We start from the raw sequence: 17991 nt of genomic DNA, 5'->3' as shown, positions 1-17991 counted from the left end.
ACTTTCCTCGTAGACTGATTACGAGGAGCAGAAGGAACCATAGTACGCACAGCATGATGTGAAAAGAACATTTCTTTCTTGCGCATATACATGCGCATGGAATCCTATGACACAGTAGGCCCACAATCCGCCAAGCCAGCATCCAACTTTTTATCTTTTTTGGGACGTGCCTCTAGCCAGTCATTGCTACGGGAATCCAAACCCAAAACCTGTTGTTTACCTTTATCCAAAACATTAGGTGGCTGGGTTTCCGCCTATGATGGAGCATCAAGCACCATGTCATCCATAGGCAGCACAACATGCGCATCATCTGAAGACGGTTGCCTCTCTCGGCATTCGGCCATAAAATGCTCCAATTTTCCACACAAAAAGCAGTGTCCTGCAAAGTTTCCCCATTTCAAGCGAAAGTGCAAAGGATGCATGCCAGAGAAATTAAGGCGCAGCCACACAGGCCTTTTCCTGGCAGTGTCCCATAACGTACACAAATGGTTTCGATTCATTGCCCTTAGGCTTGGGGGGACCAGCACCGTTCCCACAACGGCCATGGCATCCTTTAACAATGGCCAATAGACAGCCGGGCAATTTTCCACTTCAACCCACACCGGGCATTCACGTTGAAGCAGGCGCTGAAAGTCTTCCATAGGGCACCATGGCACAACATGGACCAAACGGCAATCAAAGAACAATGGTAGTTTGGACAGGAGCTCAGCCCGATGCTTCCCAGATTTCAGCAGCACCTCATAGAAGCCTCGGGGACCAACAAAAATCTCCTCAACACACTCCCCTTGTAGTAAATGGTGCAGCCACTGGCGAATATTGGAAAGCATTGGGATCCTGCCAGTGAAGAAGAGTATAACCGCAAGGTCATAAAACACCGAAAAAGAGAGCAAGACAGTTTTCGGGTCCACCGTGGCTTCCAGAACCTCTTCAGTTCCCAAGTCAGAAAAAGCTTCATGATTATGCTGGACATAATCACCAAGCAGAGTGTTGGCAAACTCCAGCAAATGCTCCAAGTCAATCTCCTGCGAATCCACAGAATCAAAGGCCACCTGAGCATAAGAACGTTCCTGATGGCCCATTGTCACTTCGGAAGTAGGCTTGGAGTGTTTGCCCGCAGGCTGAAGGTCAGAACCAGGAGGCATCTCCTCTGTGCAAGGAACCATATCCTCCGGTTCCTCTGTATCAGAATCCGGACCAAGGGCTGCCACCGTTTGGTCGATAAAAGCCATATCCAGACCAGCCATGCTTCTCTCTCTCTCTCTCTCTCTCTCTCTCTCTCTCTCTCTCTCTCTCTCTCTCTCTCTCTCTCTCTCTCTCTCTCTCTCTCTCTCTCTCTCTCTCTCTAGGCCATCGTGTGTAAAAGTAATTACCAACAAAAGGTTATCTATCTATCTATCTATCTATCTATCTATCTATCTATATATATATATATATATATATATATATATATATATATATATATATATATATAAGGTAATTGTTTTAATTACCAACAAAAGTACAAGATTACAAGACACATGATAGCTCTAGGCCATCGTGTGTAAAATCAAACACATCACAGTGAAGGTAGAAAAGAAGTAGAGTGACTAAAGGGGGGCAGTATACCAAACAAGCAAATCCAGTCTAGGGAGGATATCAAGTAGCTCAATCAAGTCTAGTTACCGATGAAGAAGCCCTTTCAAGTGGGCTGCACGCCCGATGAAGCATCAAAGATGAATGCATTCCTCATGGTCCATATATACCAACAACCCTAGAAGCACAAGAAAGGAAAGAGCACTTTCATATCCGCCTACACGAGGTCCACAAACTTGGGATATCCAAAGACCCAGTCCTTTGGAAGCATCGGTAGGCCAACCACTCATAACCAAATGGTTGATAGTAGAGACCAAACCTTCCTCACAATCGAGCAAGTAAGGAATTGATGGTACAAGGTTTCAATCGATGTCTAACAAAAAAAGCAACAACCATTGGAAATCTTTCACTTAAAGAGTGCAGAAGCAAGGGGAAGTGCACCAATTAACATTTACCAAATGAAAACCTTGGATGAGAAAGATATTTTGTTAAGCCATCCTGTCATCACCACATATTTCAACCACGCTTGGCCTTTCTGGAGACCCAAGTGGTATTGTCTTTTTGGGCAAGCCACCTCTTATCATAAATATGATTTATTTGATTCACACAAGCACGACCCAAAAGCAGTCTGCCATTAATTAACCAATACTGCCAAGGGGCCACCTAGTCCACACAGGGGAGTTGCATTGCCCATTAAGAGGTGGAGATGGCATTCCACAAATTGCAATGGCCTCAGGGGACATGAAAGTAGCATCGAGCCCATCTAACGGACATAACAGTCCTACTAACAAGTAGAAAAGCATGAGAAGCATCAACAACTGTGACAAGTCCTAGGCGCACCATCCTATTCAACATCAGCCTTTGTTCCTCTTTGCATTGCTACGAGAGCAACTTCAAAACTGTCAACACTTCCACTCTCAGGGAGTTAGTCAACTCCCAATCTGGAGGTGGATGCCAAGAAGATTTAGTAAAGACCGATCACTAGGATTGGACCAAATGATTTGACAACATAGAAGACTTGAGACGGATTGGCTGTTTGGCATTAAGCATATACACCACCGAGGCAAAAATCGTGGTGTTCCCATGCTTGATACCCCGAATCTCAAGGAAAAATCCGGCAATCAAGGAACAGGGTTGCCTACCCTTACACAAGGTCTGGAACAGTGACCAACGAAGCGCAATCATATATGTCTCCAACTCTAGAATAGTGCCGAAATTGCATCTTTGCCGTATGCTTTGTAAAAGAAGGGTGTGCCTTTTAACTCAACAATAGTGGAAATTTCAGCATTTGAGAAGCTAAAGAAAAAGATGACTTCAAATCCTATACGTCTACTGCCTAATCTAAGGAATTCATTTATTGTTCAGTGTAATGCATGTTAAAACAGCATGGGGATTGTTGTAATGCAAGATGGCCGAGTTGTGGCATACGAGAGTTGTATTCTCCATGGTGCAAAGAGGAATTTGCAAGTCTATGGGAAAGAGTTGCTTGTTGTAATTCATCCACTTTCGAATTCATCCACTTTCGACTATCTCTTACGAGATGATTTCACAATGTAAACAGACCTAACATTGCGCTACTTTTTGACTTGCCCTAACTTGTCTAAAAAGCATATCAAACGGGCTATCTTCTTATCTACATTTCACTTTCAAATTGTGCACATAGATGGGAAAAAGAATGTGGTGGCTAATGCATCATCATCTAAGCCTCAGATTTCAGCTCATGGTGACATGTCACACTGAATTGGTTGTCATGAAAGATTAGTATGCTACTGATTTAGACTTTGCTAATGTATATGATTAGCTCTGCAATGGCCAAAGGCATGAGCACTTTGTGCTTAGAGACGGTTTTCTAATGATGCATGGGCGGCTGTATGTCACAACGCACTTGAGACGTAAGGTGATTCCTGAGAGTCATGGTCCTCCCAATGCAAGGCATAGAGGTGTTGATGCTATAATTAAAGCAGAGGAGCATTTCTTTTATTGGTCTTCTTTGAGACATGATGTTGAGCAATTTGTCAAGATATACATCATATGTTAAAAAGTAAATTATCATAGGCGAAAAATGTCGAGTTCATTGAGCCCCTTGCATATTCTTGATGGGCCTTGGCAAAGCATTGCTATGGACTTTATCTTTGAGATTCCTAGGACACCTATTTCACGGGGTGTTGAATGCTTTGCAGGTGCAAACATCATCTACACCTCTGAGCTTCACACACGTCCTCAATGATGCTTGAGCATGAGGCATCGTTGCGTTTACAAGGAAGGCTTCCGCCTCATTATGGAGGATCTAGTGAGGCTTTTACAATTTCAAAGAGGGGAGAAAGGAAAAAGAAGTTGAAGGCCCAGTATTACCACTATGGCAAGAAGCGACACTTGTGTAAGGATTGCAAGGAGTTAGCAACCTTCACAAAAGAAGAAGGAGAAGAAGAAGAAGCGGGATGCAGACTTCTCCGACAAGTCATCCTTTTCCTCACACTCCGACTCCAATCCTCCAACCAAGGAGAAGTCCAAGGCCCAAACAAGCTCTACTTCTTCAGATCGAGGGAAGGGCTTGTTGGCCCCTTCCTCTACTGCTTTCCAATCCAGGTAGTGCAGTCATCCCTCACAACTCCCCTACTAGAGAGGGTGTGAGGGGGTGGTGAGATGGGGGAGCTGGGCCTCATCTATACAAGTATACAAGTGCACAAGTTCCACTGAGGGACATCCCTGACGCATTTACCAAAGTTCAAGAAGTTCAAACCCTGGAACTGGAATTAACATCGAGGTTCATGATGAGCTAGTTATTTGATAGTGAGAGGGATTGACTCCTAGTCTAGTGCTCATATGAGGTGACACTTTGGCAGTCTTGACAAAGGTGGGGAATCCATGATCACATATGTTTGATCACATATGTTTGATCACATATGTTTAGAGGCAATTTTGACAAGATCGTCTTGTATCCTACTGCGAGAGATTTATGACAAACACAAAGACATGCTATGGTTCTTCTCTATTTTTCAAAAGCAAGTACAAACAACATCAACATCACGTTCTCTCCAAGGCACCTTGATGGTGGCTTGATCACCCACTGCTTGGGTATCCATGGTTCTACGCTGGTGGTTCTATGTTGTATGGACAATGAGGAGTCATTATCATTGTATCATTGTATTGTATCAAATCACCTCTAATCTGAGAGAGGGTGTTAGCATGATTGTCAGCTCATGTGTGAGTCTGTGCATGCCTATTAGCATTGGGCACATCATCATTAGTTTTGCATTTTTTAATTTATTTATGTGTGGCATTTTATGCTAGTCGGCTTGTATTTAGTGCTAGCAGACCAACTGCTATTTTAGGCCTATTTCATGCCTATTTATTATGGGGATCCTCCTCCTCCCACTCCATCATCATCATTCTTCTGGTGGACTTCCCATTGGATAGAGGAGCCAGTGCCACTGCCCACACACCCAGTGACTCACTGTAGTACTTGTGTTTGGTATATGGATTCCATTTCCCAAGCACATCTTTAAGTTCTCTTCTTTTGTAGTGTTCTTTTATTCTTCTATTTTCTTTCTCTTCTATCTTGTATTCAACAACTTATTTCAGCCCTTGTCTATGCTTCCATTGTTGCACCACTTCTGACATGATGCTACTCAAGATGGAGATAGTTCCACTCCTCTAGTGATGCACAACTCATGTATGTAATAGATCTCAGATGTATTCACCATGCATCCAAGGTATTAGTTACTGAAAGTATGTTTGCCACAAGGTCACTATTCACTGTACTAGTCACTACAATTGGTATGTGGATAAACATAGTTTCTATGATGGCTCTAAAGCTATACATTTGCATTAGTTTAGGATCATCAAAGATTGATTATCAATTTGTAGTTTTCAGTGAATGATCATGTGAGAGTGTACAATGGAAGAAGAAACACAAACACACACACACACACACATAGAGCAGAAAATGAAGGAAGAAATACTACACTCACTGAGGATGAATGCTGAATACAATGATGTGGACTGCTCAGTCCCTGCATGCAGCCCAAGGCATCAATGAGGGCACAAAATCAAGCTAAGATGATGGCAGCACCAAGTCAGAGAGTGTCTAGGAGCCAGAGTGTTCTAAAATCTGCAAGAAGAAGCGATCAGCCAAGTGTGAGCTATGGCTACATATAGCCAAACTCCTCTAAAATTGGCCGACTACTAAAAAAGCCTCTAAATCTGGCTAACCTGCTGAAATAGTGATATGATTGCAATAAATGCAGTCCAACTGCACACAAAAAATGGAAAAGTAACGACAAAATATCCCAAGCAGTCATGGAGCAAGTAGCCATTGTCAAGGGGTGGAATCCAACTGACAAACAAAGTAAATGCACAAGAAATGTGCCTAAAATGGAGCAAATGCATAGAAATGCACACTAAACTATCAGAGCTCCAATGTCTCCGTCAAACTTTGACAAGAGCTTACAACCAGGAGATGACAGACTGACATGACTAAATAGGGCATGCTAACACCCCCTCTCAAATCTGGGAGTGTTTAAAGACTCAACAATCTCATATGATGAAGCATAGAGGCCTCGGGCAAAGGCTTCGTGAAGAGATATGTCGCATTGTCCTCCGTGGGACAATAGGCCACCACAAGCTCAAATCCACGATCCGCTTGCAAACATAGTGATATTGAACCTCAATGTGTTTTGTGCGGGCATGAACACCGGGTTCTTTACCAAAGCAAGGGCACTCTGGTTGTCCACATGCAACTCCCTAGGTCTTGTCTATGGAAAGCCAATCTCCGTCAACATGCGATGGAGCCAAACTGCCTCCATAGCCATCAAACATAAGGCACAGTACTCAACCTCTGTACAAAAAAGGGCCACAGTAGGCTGCTTCTTGCTGCTCCAAAAGATAGCTCTCGATCCAAGGGAGAAGGCATAACATGTAGTGGACCGTCTCGAATCCACATCACCTGCCCCCAATCAGAGTCACTCCATCCAAAAATAATAACCCCCTCTCCATTCATGATCCCATATGATCGAGTCTCCTGTAAATATCGAAAAACACAGAAGGCTGCTCTCGAATGATCCTGAGTAGGAGTCTTCATTAAAGAAGACAACAAAGCAACCATAAAAGAAATATGCGACCAAGTGTGGATAAGCTAGAGAAGGGAGCCAACAAGGAACCTATAACGTATAGCATCTAAAAGGAGATCTCTTGCTACCACAAGCTTGGACTCAAGGTCCATAGGGCAAGAAATAGACCAGCACTCGGGCATACCAAACTCCAAAAGTAACTCGGAGATATACCAGTGCTGCGAGATAAAGATGCCCTATGCCTTCTTATAAATCTCCAAACCACGAAAGAAGTGGAGGATCCCAAGATCTGTCATCTCAAACTCCTGTCTCAGAATATGCATTCTATAAAAAGACCAGTTTTTAGTCTTTCTCTCTCCTCTCTCTCACCATAGTGGCTATTCATACACGCTGAGAGGGAGAGGGAAAAGGGGTGCCAGAACGTGATATGATGCGAGCAATGGAGTGAAGAAGCATGAAGGTGGTTGTTAGCAACTGCGTGGAGTATCAACAGGCCACCTAAGCGATCTCGAAATAATAAAAAATAAAGAAGTTTTATGAAATATCTTGCCTTAAATGACGTTTTATTTGAAAATGGAAAAAATAATGGTGTCTATGCATATATAAAGCATTCTTACTGAGTAAAAATCAGAGAAATGTTTTCTAAATGCTTGATCAATGTACTTTCAATGATAATGATTGGTTTTTAAAATGCGAACCAATTGGATTCTCGGAGGTTGCAACGTTGCCGAAGATTACATCCCTGTCACCTCAAGCTTCCGTGTCGTAGGATCATAGAGCCAATATCCCTTCCTGGCAGTGTTGTATCCCACGAAGATGAGCTTCTCGACTTAGAGTCAAGCTTGGTTTCCTCTTCTTCTTGTCCACATGGACAAATGCATCGCATTCAAAGATGCAAAAGTGAGATACAGAAGGCTTTCGTCCAAAGAAAGCCTCATATGGAGTCATATCCTGCAAAGTTGAGGTACGAGAACAGTTGCAAATGTGAACCGCAATTGACATCGCCTCACCCCAAAGGGAATGAGGTAATCCTCGATCCTCCGACACCGATCGGGTTATCTCCAACATGGTCCGATTCATACACTCCACTACACCATTCTTGCATGGTGTGTTCGGATGGGTATACTCCACCCGGATACCATGATCCCTGCAAAGCTGAGAAAACAAGCAAGAAGTAAACTCTCCACCACGATCGGCTCGAACACCACAAACTTTGAAGATCGCCTGCTTCTCAACAAACACCTTCCACTCGCAAAAACGGGAGTACGCCTTGTCATGGACATGCCATGATCAAGTGTACATATTAATTCTTGCTTATGCCATATTAATCCACAAACCATGCGAACGCACTCTTAATAGGATATCCTCAAACCAACCATGCAAACCTACCCTTGCCATGTCATCATAGAACCTTCTAGAAGATATGCCATATCATCGCCTCCATCATCGATAATGTCATCATGATATGAAACATTCTAGAAGATCTTTAGCCGCCATCCAACACCTATAAAAGGAGGGGCTTGCCATAGACATCCTCAGTCTTGCCAATACCAATCGTGGGAGCTCAAGGAGTCGAGACCTCGAAGTAAGTAACTTCGAGTTCCAGTTCTAGTTCTTGTCTAGTCATGATATCTAGTCTTATTTTGTCTTCCATTATACTCATGTTGTCTTGTCACCTTGTAATCTCGTAGTACAAGATCTTGTCTAGTATTGTCTTGTATCTTGTTCATCCCCCTCGAGGGAGATCTTGTAATTCTGATCGTATCCATGCCTGCGGTCCTGGGTTGTGGGATCCTTCATATCCTATCGCGTCCTACTATCTATACCTATGGTCCCAAGTTGTGGGATTTTCCGTATCTTGTTAAGTTATCATTGTGCCTTGTGCCCCTACGTGGGATTATCTTGTAATCAAAATTCTTGTAACAAATTTTGCATCTAGTCTAGTCTCTCAAGCACAGTCTCATGCTCCCATAACAGTTAGGCAAGACTACTTTCTAGCCCTATTGAACACCATGAAGGCGACTCTTGAAAGAATCGTGGCCTCCCTTCAAAACCTCCAACAACAAATTCAAGTCTTTAATGAACGACAAGTGCAACTTCAAATAGAACACCCTATGCATCTAGGCCCTGTGCTATAAGAAATGCAAGACTTGATCTGAGACTTGCAGAACAAGAGAGGAAGTGATCAAATGATTCCGCGTGTTTATCAACCCCCAACAAGAGAACCCAAGATCAGCATGCCACAAAAGTTCAATGGTGACCGTTCAAAGTTCAAGGGATTCCTATAATAAGTAAAGCTCTACATCCACATGCAATCGAATAGGTATCCAGATGATGCTTTCAAGGTGGGATTCATAGGGACTTTGCTTTGTAGTCAAGCTTTATCATGGTTCGCCCCAATCCAATCGGACCTTGATATAAGAAAGGGTCTCTTGATTCCAACCGCACCCATAGAAACTTTCTTGTTCACTGTCCAAATGATTCTACCAAGAAAGACCCTTTCCCTCAAAGCCCTGGTCGGCTGTGGGGCCTCCGCATGTTTCATTGATGATGGCTTTGTGAATAGATACCAAATTCCAGTACTCCAAAAGACCAATCCTGCACTAGCTGAAGTCGCGGATGGAAGACCTCTAGCATTTGGAGATACTACCAAGGAAACCTGACCAGTCATGGTAACTCTTGGCGATCACAAATCTTGTGTATGCTTCAATGTCATATCCAGTCCCACAAATCCAATCATCCTTGGGATGCCTTGGCCAAACGAACTCAACCCAGAAATTGATTGGGTTAAGCAAAAGATTACACGTCGTGAAAATCCAGAAATGTTTGTATGTCTAGGAGCCAATGCCTTTATGCACACGGCAAGGCAGGAACCGACCTACACGATATATCATATACCACCTCAAGAATCTAGTAAGGATGAGTCAGTCACGCTATCAAGCCAATATCAAGAATTCCAAGATGTCTTTGAAAAACAAAATGCAGATCTCTTGCCCAAACACAGACCATATGATTGTGCTATAGAACTCCATGAGGGGAGTCAACCACCTTTTGGACCCATCTACAAGCTATCCCCTGATGAATTAACCTAACTAGCCAAGGGGTTCATTAGGCACTTGAAGTCTCTTGCTGGAGCCCCAATTCTGTTTGTGAAGAAGAAAGACGGGTCACTTCGATTGTGTGTGGATTATCAAGGACTCAACAAGATAACAATCAAGAATCGATAACCTTTTTTGTTGATACACCTTGGAAAAGCCAAGATCTTCCCAAAGATTGATCTACGAGGGGCTTACAATCTTGCATGGATCAAAGAAGGAGATTAATGAAAGACAGCCTTCTCCACAAGGTATGGTCACTTTGAGTATGTTCTTATGTCATTCGGTCTCATCAATGCTCCTACATTGTTTCAACATATGATGAATGATATCTTCCGAGAGCATCTAGATGATTTCGTAGTTATATACTTGGATGATATCTTGATATTCTCCAAAGATCCAAAGGAGCATGACCACCACGTAAAATTAGTTTTGGAAAAGCTCAAAGAAAAAGGACTATATACAAAACTTAAGAAGTGTTTTTTCATCAAACAGAAGTGGAATTTTAGGGGTACAATGTCTCCCAAAGAGGAATCTTCATGGACCCCAAGAAGATCGAGACTATTCTTGACTCGCAAACACCCACATGTGTCCGCGATGTCCAATGTTTCCTTGGTTTTGCCAACTTCTACAGGATATCTATCAAGGATTACTCAAAGATAGTCACATCCCTCACCAGACTCACAGGAAACTCAAAGTTCTCATGGACCCCAGAAGCCGAGAAGGCCTTCCAAACCCTGAAGACCTCTTTCACCACTGCCCCAATCCTAGTCCACCTAGATCCTACCAAGCCATTTTTCTTGGGGACCGATGCATCAAACTATGCCTTAGGAGCCATCGTGTCCCAACATGGAGATGATGGTCATATACATCCAATGGCATTCCACTCAAGGAAGTTCTCCCCTCTAGAGATAAACTATGAGATCCATGACAAAGAACTCCTTGCCATTGGAGATGCCTTTGATACTTGGCGTCATCATCTAGAGGGCGCAGCCCATAAAGTTATTGTCTATACAGATCACAAAAATCTAGAATACTTTATGACAACCCGCATCCTCAATCGAAGACAATCCTGCTGGAGTAACTTGTAATCTAGATTTGACTTTGTCATCACCTATCACCCAAGACACCAACAATGCCAATTAGATGCTTTATCAAGAAGTTCCTACCTAGCACCTAAGAGGGAAAAAGAAGCTTTTGATCAACAATCAACAATACTACTCAAGCCAGAGCACCTCCAGCTAGCAGCCATCTCGAGTTGTCACCAAGATGACCCTACCTTGATCCAATTAATCCATGAAGCCCTGCCGCATGATGATTCGGCCAACAATGTTAAGAGAAAAAATCGAGAAGCAAAAAGAAATGAAATTTGTGAGTTTCAAGAAACTAATGGATTGTTATACTACAAGGATCTACTTCACATCCCTCCACGAAAGCCGAGACTCCAAGTACTCCAACAATGCCATAACACCCAAGTAGCAGGACACTTTGGAGTTAGTAAGACCTTAGAGCTTATTTCAAGAGATTTTTAGTGGCCCCAGATGTCGAAAGAAGTTAAGGAAATATATAAAATCATGTGATACCTGCAACAGGGCCAAGGTACCTTGTCACAAACCACATGGCCTCCTATAACCCTTGCCCATTCCAGAGCGACCCTAGTTTTCTCTGTCCATGGATTTCATAACAGATCTTCCCAAATCAGACAAATATGACTCTATTCTTCTTGTGGTAGATAGGTTCACAAAAATGGCACATTTCATCCCTACCACCAACACCATCACACGCATAGCTACCGCTAGACTCTTCCTCAGATACATTTTCAGATTACATGGACTCCTAGACGACATCATCAGTGATCGGGATTCCCAATTCATATCTAGTTTTTGGAAGAGCCTTTGCAACCTCCTTGGAGTCCATGTTAAGTTATCCATAGCCAATCATCCATAAACTGATGATCAAACAGAATGCCTAAGTCAAGTCTTAAAACAATATCTCCGTCACACCATCAACTATCATCAGAATGATCGGTTTGAGCTCTTGCCCTTTGCAGTGTTTGCTTATAATAATAGTATCCATGCATCTACCAAGCAAACTCCTTTCTTTGCAAACTATGGCCAGCATCCAAGGATGGATGTACATATCTCCAATCAAGTAAACAACCCTGCCACCCGAGATAAAGCTCAATACCTAGCAGATACACCGAGAACTCAAGCAACAAATCCTAAAGGCTCAGAATCAGTACAAGCACTATGCTGACCAGCATTGTCTCCAACATCCAGCATACAAAGTCAGTGATAAAATACGGTTACTCAGGCATAACCTCCAAACAACAAACCCTCCACCAAGCTAGACCACTAGAGATTAGGGCCCTTGACTATCATAGCCCAGATCAATCCAATTGCTGCCGACTCCAACTCCACAGCACCATTAAGATCCACCCAATCTTCCATGTTTCCTTGCTTGAGCCATACCATAGCTCACCACTAAGGGGGGAGAGATCTAATCCCGCACCACCTGTCCAGATTAACGATCATTAAGAATTTGATATCAAGCATGTCTTAGACTCGAGGATCTCCCGAGATCAATTGGAATACCTTGTTTACTGGAAAGGATATTACATCAATGATCGCACTTGGGAACCTGCAAAATATCTCCAAGGAGCACCTCTCAAAATTAAAGAATTTCACAAGAGAAATCCAACGAAACTTGAACCAAACCACCAAGCCGCTCCTCATGGAACTCGTTGCCAAAGGAGGAGATGATGTCACAGACATGCCATGATCAAGTGTACAAATTTATTCTTGCTTATGCTATATAAATCCACACCCCATGCGAACACACCCTTAACAGGACATCCTCGAGCCAACCATGCGAATCCATCCTTGCTATGTCATCATAGAACCTTCTTGAAGATAAACCATGTCATCGCTTGCATCATCGATGATGTCATCATGAAACATTCTAGAATATCTTTAGCCGCCCTCCAAGACCTATAAAAGGAGAGGCTCACCATAGACCTCCTCAGTCCTGCCCATGCCAATCTTGGGAGCTCAAGGAGTCAAGACCTCCAAGTAAGTAACTTCGAATTCCAGTTCAAGTTCTTGTCTAGTCATGGTATCTAGTCTTGTCTTATCTTTCATTATACTCATGTTGTCTTGTCACCTTGTAATCTCGTAGTACGAGATCTTGTCTAGTATTGTCTTGTATCTTGTTCATCCCTGTCGAGGGAGATCTTGTAATTCTAATATCTTGTATCCATATCTACCATCTCGGGTTGTGGGATCCTTCATATCCTATCAAGTCCTATTGTCTATACCTACAGTCCTGAGTTGTGGGATCTTCCATATCTTGTTAAGTTATCATTGTACCTTGTGCCCCTACGTGCATTGTAACAAATCTTGCATCTAGTCTAGTCCCTTGAGCACAGTCTAGTGCTCCCATAACACGTCTCGCTCTTGTACTCCAAGAAGTATGACCACACATAATAACTGAAGTCGTCAACAATCAACATCAAGTACTTGGCCTTCCCAAGGGGAGCTGTGCCCATCAACTCGAGGAGTGTAAAAGCCCTCTAAGTGGCAATCTATGGATGTGGCTGCCGATGTTGCTTGCCCCTCAAGCAGCTAGGGCAAAGGGCGTGAACAAGAAGGAAATCCGAAAGTCCCACCACCATCTTCCTCCAAGAAGCTCGTCGGATCACATCCATGTTCAAAATGACCATACCGAGCACGCCAAAGTAGCACAAGCTTGTGGGAAGATCTTGCGACTAAGGTTGTGAGCATATAAAGCCCACCCTCCTGTATACCTATTCAAGGAGTTGCACCTGTAGACTCATCCTCCACTCTCATTGCACCTCTGGTGAAGACCACACACGTACCTAGTTGGATAAGACCACAAACAGACAAAAGGTTAAAGCCCAAATTAGGTACATAAAGAACTTTGGTATAAAAAGATTGCATGTCTAGTAATATGGTAATGGTCCCTACTCCATGAACTAGAACCGTAGAGTTGTCACCAATGGTGATGGTACCCCCTCAGGAACTCAAGTCTTGAAGCCAATCCTCCCGAAAGATCATGCGAGAAGAAGCTCCACTATCCACAAGCCATGCGGTCTTCAACCTATGAACATAAACTAGGACAGAGTCCTGAACACTCATAAACAGAAGGGATCAGGCTCAAGAGTTGAGCCAATCCCACAAGGCAACACAGTCCAACAAGGCACCGTCGAGTTTATCTTCTTTGGGTAAGGAAGGAAGAATAGCCACTTGTATAAAGGGAATCAAGAAATAAATCTTCACATCAAAAGGAGCCTTCATATCAGATGGGGCCCATTGTGAAAGATGAGCAAAAGAGGGACGGATTCTAGGACCATCGAAACTCCCGATAATCACGTCTCTGCTCAGAAGAGCGGTGAGACAAAAGCTCCTTCTATGAGTCATCAAAGCCTGTAAACTAGAAGACATCTTCCAAATTTGCAATCACCCAACAAACTATGTATTGATGAAAATTGTGCAAATGTCAAAGGCAATCAGCTACAAAGGTGTAGATGTGCCACCTAAACAAGAAAATACTGTCGCTTGCAGCCGCAAAAGATGCCGCCGTCTCTAGATAATGAGGATTGGCTGAAGAAGGCTATCGTTGAGCAATAAATGCTTCCGCTAGGGGTCACCAAGCTGAAAACGCAAACATAAACCCACCAGATACTGCCGGCTCGTCCACAAATAGCTGCGTTTGCAACAAACACAAGGCTGAATGGCTGCGTTTGATAGCTGGAATGCTCCACAACAATAGATCTCACCTCTCTGCTCTCACTTGGGTGATAATACCATGTGAGAGTCCGCAACAGAAGGAATAACAACACACGAAGAGAGAGAGAGAGAGAGAGAGAGCAAAAAATGAAGGAAGAAATACTATAACTAAAGATAAATGCTCAATACAATGATGTGGACTGATCAGTCCCTACATGCAGCCCAAGGCATCAATGAGGGCACCAAATCAAGCTGAGATAATGGCAGCACCAAGTGGGAGAGTGTCTGGGAGCCAGAGTGTGCTGAAATCTACAAGAAAAAGTGATCAATCAAGAGTGGGCTGTGGCTATATATAGCCAAACTCCTCTAGAACTGGCCGACTGCTAAAAAAGCCTCTTAATCTGGCCAACCTGCTGAAATAGGTGATATGACTGCAACAAATGCAGTCTGACCGCGCGGAAAAAATGGGAAAACAATGACAAAATATCCCAAGCAGTCGTGGAGCAGGTAGACACTGTAAGGGGGTGGAATCTAATTGACAGACAAAGGAAATGCATAAGAAATGTGCTAAAATGGAGGAAATGCATAGAAATGCACACTAAACTGTCAAAGCTCTAATGTCTCTGTTAGACTCTGACAGGAGCTCACAACCAAGAGATGACAAACTGACATGACTAAATAGGGCAGGCTAACAGATCATTGGTAATCTCAGGTATTCAACTGGTTTAATGGACACTAGAGTCTTATTGGATGCTATTGATAATTCAGCCATGGTTTATGTTCAGTTTATGCTTTAGGATGGTTGCTTTCTCAAAACACTTTTGATTTAGACTTACAGATGCATCCCATGTGGTTCTAACAGAAATTATGAGTTATTTCCGGTTAATTATGACTTAATTCTGTGGGCTGGAAATTTCAGCGTGTGTTGGGAAATAGGCTATAGCAAAGTATGAACAACAGCGGCCGATGTTCTTTAACTATGATGCGTATGTTTTCTCCAATTCAATATCATTTTGCATGTGTCACCTTGCACTGCAAAAAACAGGGACGATTGCAAGAATTTGAATTTTCAAGGCAAAGGTCTGTCATGAGTATGTGTATTCTAAATGCTTAGCTTTGGCATTATTAAGTTGTGCATATGTGAGGTGCACATGTGAAAGGAAAAATGCAAGCATGTCTCTTGCCCACTCTTTCAGCTAATATTTGCAGGGGAGGCACCCTACTTACCAATGTTCAGGTGAGTATGTCTTATCTCTGGGAAAAAAACAGCAAGGTGTGCAATCCTCATCTCATCCTCCATGTCTTCTTAGATGGGTCAATCTTAGCTAGGCAGGTAGACAGCACACAACAGACAGACATAGGCAGTATGAGGAATGAACAGATTGTTGATTGCCATGTGGCAATTGACTTGTCACAAGATCTACCAGTAAGTCACTTAGCTTGCCAGTCAGCCCTGGGGTCATCCCCTATAAAAGGCCATCCCTCCCAACTCCAAGCTCCACTGTCATCAGTCTTTGTCATCCTCTCCTAGACTCCCATAGCAGGCATTCACACTCACAAGTGTGGCTCAGTGCTAAGATTGTATTGTACAGCCTGAAGCCTCAAAGCTTCACATGGGCTGGTTGTGCACTCTGGATACATTTTTGTGCAACCGTACCCTTTCTACATACTATATTTCCGCTCTAGTACACAAGTACATGGATCGTATCCACCTCTAATCTTGCTCAAGTTGTGTGTGTTCAGGAGATGTGTACTTATACTAACAGACTTGCTATCTCAATTTGATACACTCATCCAAGGCAAACCATGCAATCTGAAGACATCCTAAATGGACAAATGGGCAATCTCTAGAGCATCTCTGTCTGACTTACAAGCAACATCTGCTTACTTAAAATGTCCGTTGTCTATCAATGTCATAATGCAGCCATTCTGAAAGTGCCTCAGCGAATCATTTTGGTTGCCCCGTTCAGAAGCATTCACATGTGCATGTAACAGCCACATTCCAATCTTTCCTTCAATTGTGCAAGTACACATGCAGTTGTACAGAGGGCTAATGGTATGTGCAGAATGTGACTGGATGACTTGAACCAGTCAGTGCCCCTGAAAATTTTAGACGACACAATTTGCACCGGTTGGTAGAGACCAGCAATAAAATAATGTACGATTGAGCAACTTATCATCCAATTTAAATGCCAGAAGACAAAGTTTAGGATGTTGCACCTCTGTATTGCTCGATTGCATAACTGCACAACCTACAGACGACCAGTACTCCTGTTAAAAACACAAACACACACAACGACATTTTATCTTCTCTGCTTAAGGGTGGAAAAGGCAATAGCATGCTACGAAATTTGTACAGAATAATAAAGGGCTCGCAAAAGGTTGCATAACAATAACAAAGCAAAAAGAACTCTGGTGACTACACAGAGAGACACTCCATTAAAATTTGTTTATTTCAAGGCTGACAGCAACTGAAGCCAAATGTGCAAATGCAAAAATAATTGTAATTGCCTCTCACCTGTAGGCGCTGGATAGCTTGCTGAAAAGAAGGCGCGGAGGAGGCATTGCTGGTAGCGGTGACGGCCGGGGGGGCCTCAGGCTGCGAGACAGCAGTGCCGGAGCATCTACTGGAATGTGAGCGATGGCTGTGCCGAGGGACGACATGTGGCGGGGTGCGCATACTGCCGAAGCCAGGGATGGAGCGACGAAACAGGGCGGCCCTGTTGCTGTTGATGTTGCTATTAACATGACACCTGATGCTCCTCCTCTTGCTGGCATTGGGGAGGAAGAAGAAGAGGAGGAGCTGCTGCTGCGGCTGTCTAAGCGCGGGCTGCTTCGAGACGAGGGATCGGAAGGCCCTCAAATTACTCACCTTCGGGCTGTGGCAAGCCAAAGAGTGAGAGGCAGCCATCGCTAGCGCTTCTCTCTCCCGCGACTCCTCCTCCTATCCTGCGCCACTCTTCTGGCCGGCTGTTGGTTTTTTTTCGCTCCTTTTTAAATTGTGTTTTTAATTGCATTTGCTGTACTTGTTGTATTTTTATCTCTTACGTTTTCAATTCATGAATCGTCTATAAAGAACATCAAATTAACATAAGGTATTATATTTATGTATATTGAAAAGTTAACAATTCTATTGAAGGTTGGATTTCAAGGAATAAAGAATGTACTTGAACTTTTTTTTTTTTGAAAGACATAGATCAAGTACAAAGTGGGATGTTTGTATTTATTTATTAAGTGTCGAGAAGCATGGAATAGATCATGTACAATAAATTGTTATTCAAATTCTTGTTACAGCGTGCAGTAGTTGCATTCTTTTTGAAAATTCGTATCTTGCTCTCAGTTCTTGACCTTTTCTATCCTATTGGTTGTCGCCCCGATACTAAACTCAAATTTTTCTTCGAGCAATTGATATGTTTTGATATCTTTTTTCTTTTTTTTAAAATGGGTTTTCTTTTGTGTTAGTAGCTGGAGTTTTTTTTCAATGTATGGCCTACATAGACCTTTCCA

At 43.0% G+C, this 17991-nt stretch overlaps 1 protein-coding gene across 3 annotated transcripts in view; it reads right to left on the bottom strand.

Annotated features, from left to right (window-relative positions):
* Nucleotides 1-17464, bottom strand: part of EDD1 (glycine-tRNA ligase) — a 218578-nt gene extending 201114 nt beyond the window's left edge. For 2 of the 3 annotated variants that reach the window (XR_015690444.1, XM_087675465.1), the window contains exons 1-2: nt 17003-17464; nt 16705-16755 (exon numbers count right to left, since the gene is read on the bottom strand). Coding sequence is in view for 2 of the 3 variants with exons in the window: in XM_087675465.1 (XP_087531591.1) it covers nt 16705-16755; nt 17003-17395 (444 nt within the window). In the remaining variant the exon portion in view is untranslated. The remainder of the gene's footprint in view (nt 1-16704; nt 16756-17002) is intronic. The other variant, XM_087675475.1, reaches the window with a different exon arrangement.
* Between the last annotated feature and the right edge of the window lie 527 nt (nt 17465-17991).

The sequence above is a fragment of the Lygodium microphyllum genome, chromosome 1, assembly GCF_053477565.2.
Source record: "Lygodium microphyllum isolate KBCC chromosome 1, Lygodium_microphyllum_v1.1.10, whole genome shotgun sequence".
In the NCBI taxonomy this organism is placed as follows: Eukaryota; Viridiplantae; Streptophyta; class Polypodiopsida; order Schizaeales; family Lygodiaceae; genus Lygodium; species Lygodium microphyllum.
The sequence above is the reverse complement of the archived record's forward strand: the minus strand, read 5'-3'. Positions and strand labels throughout refer to the sequence as shown.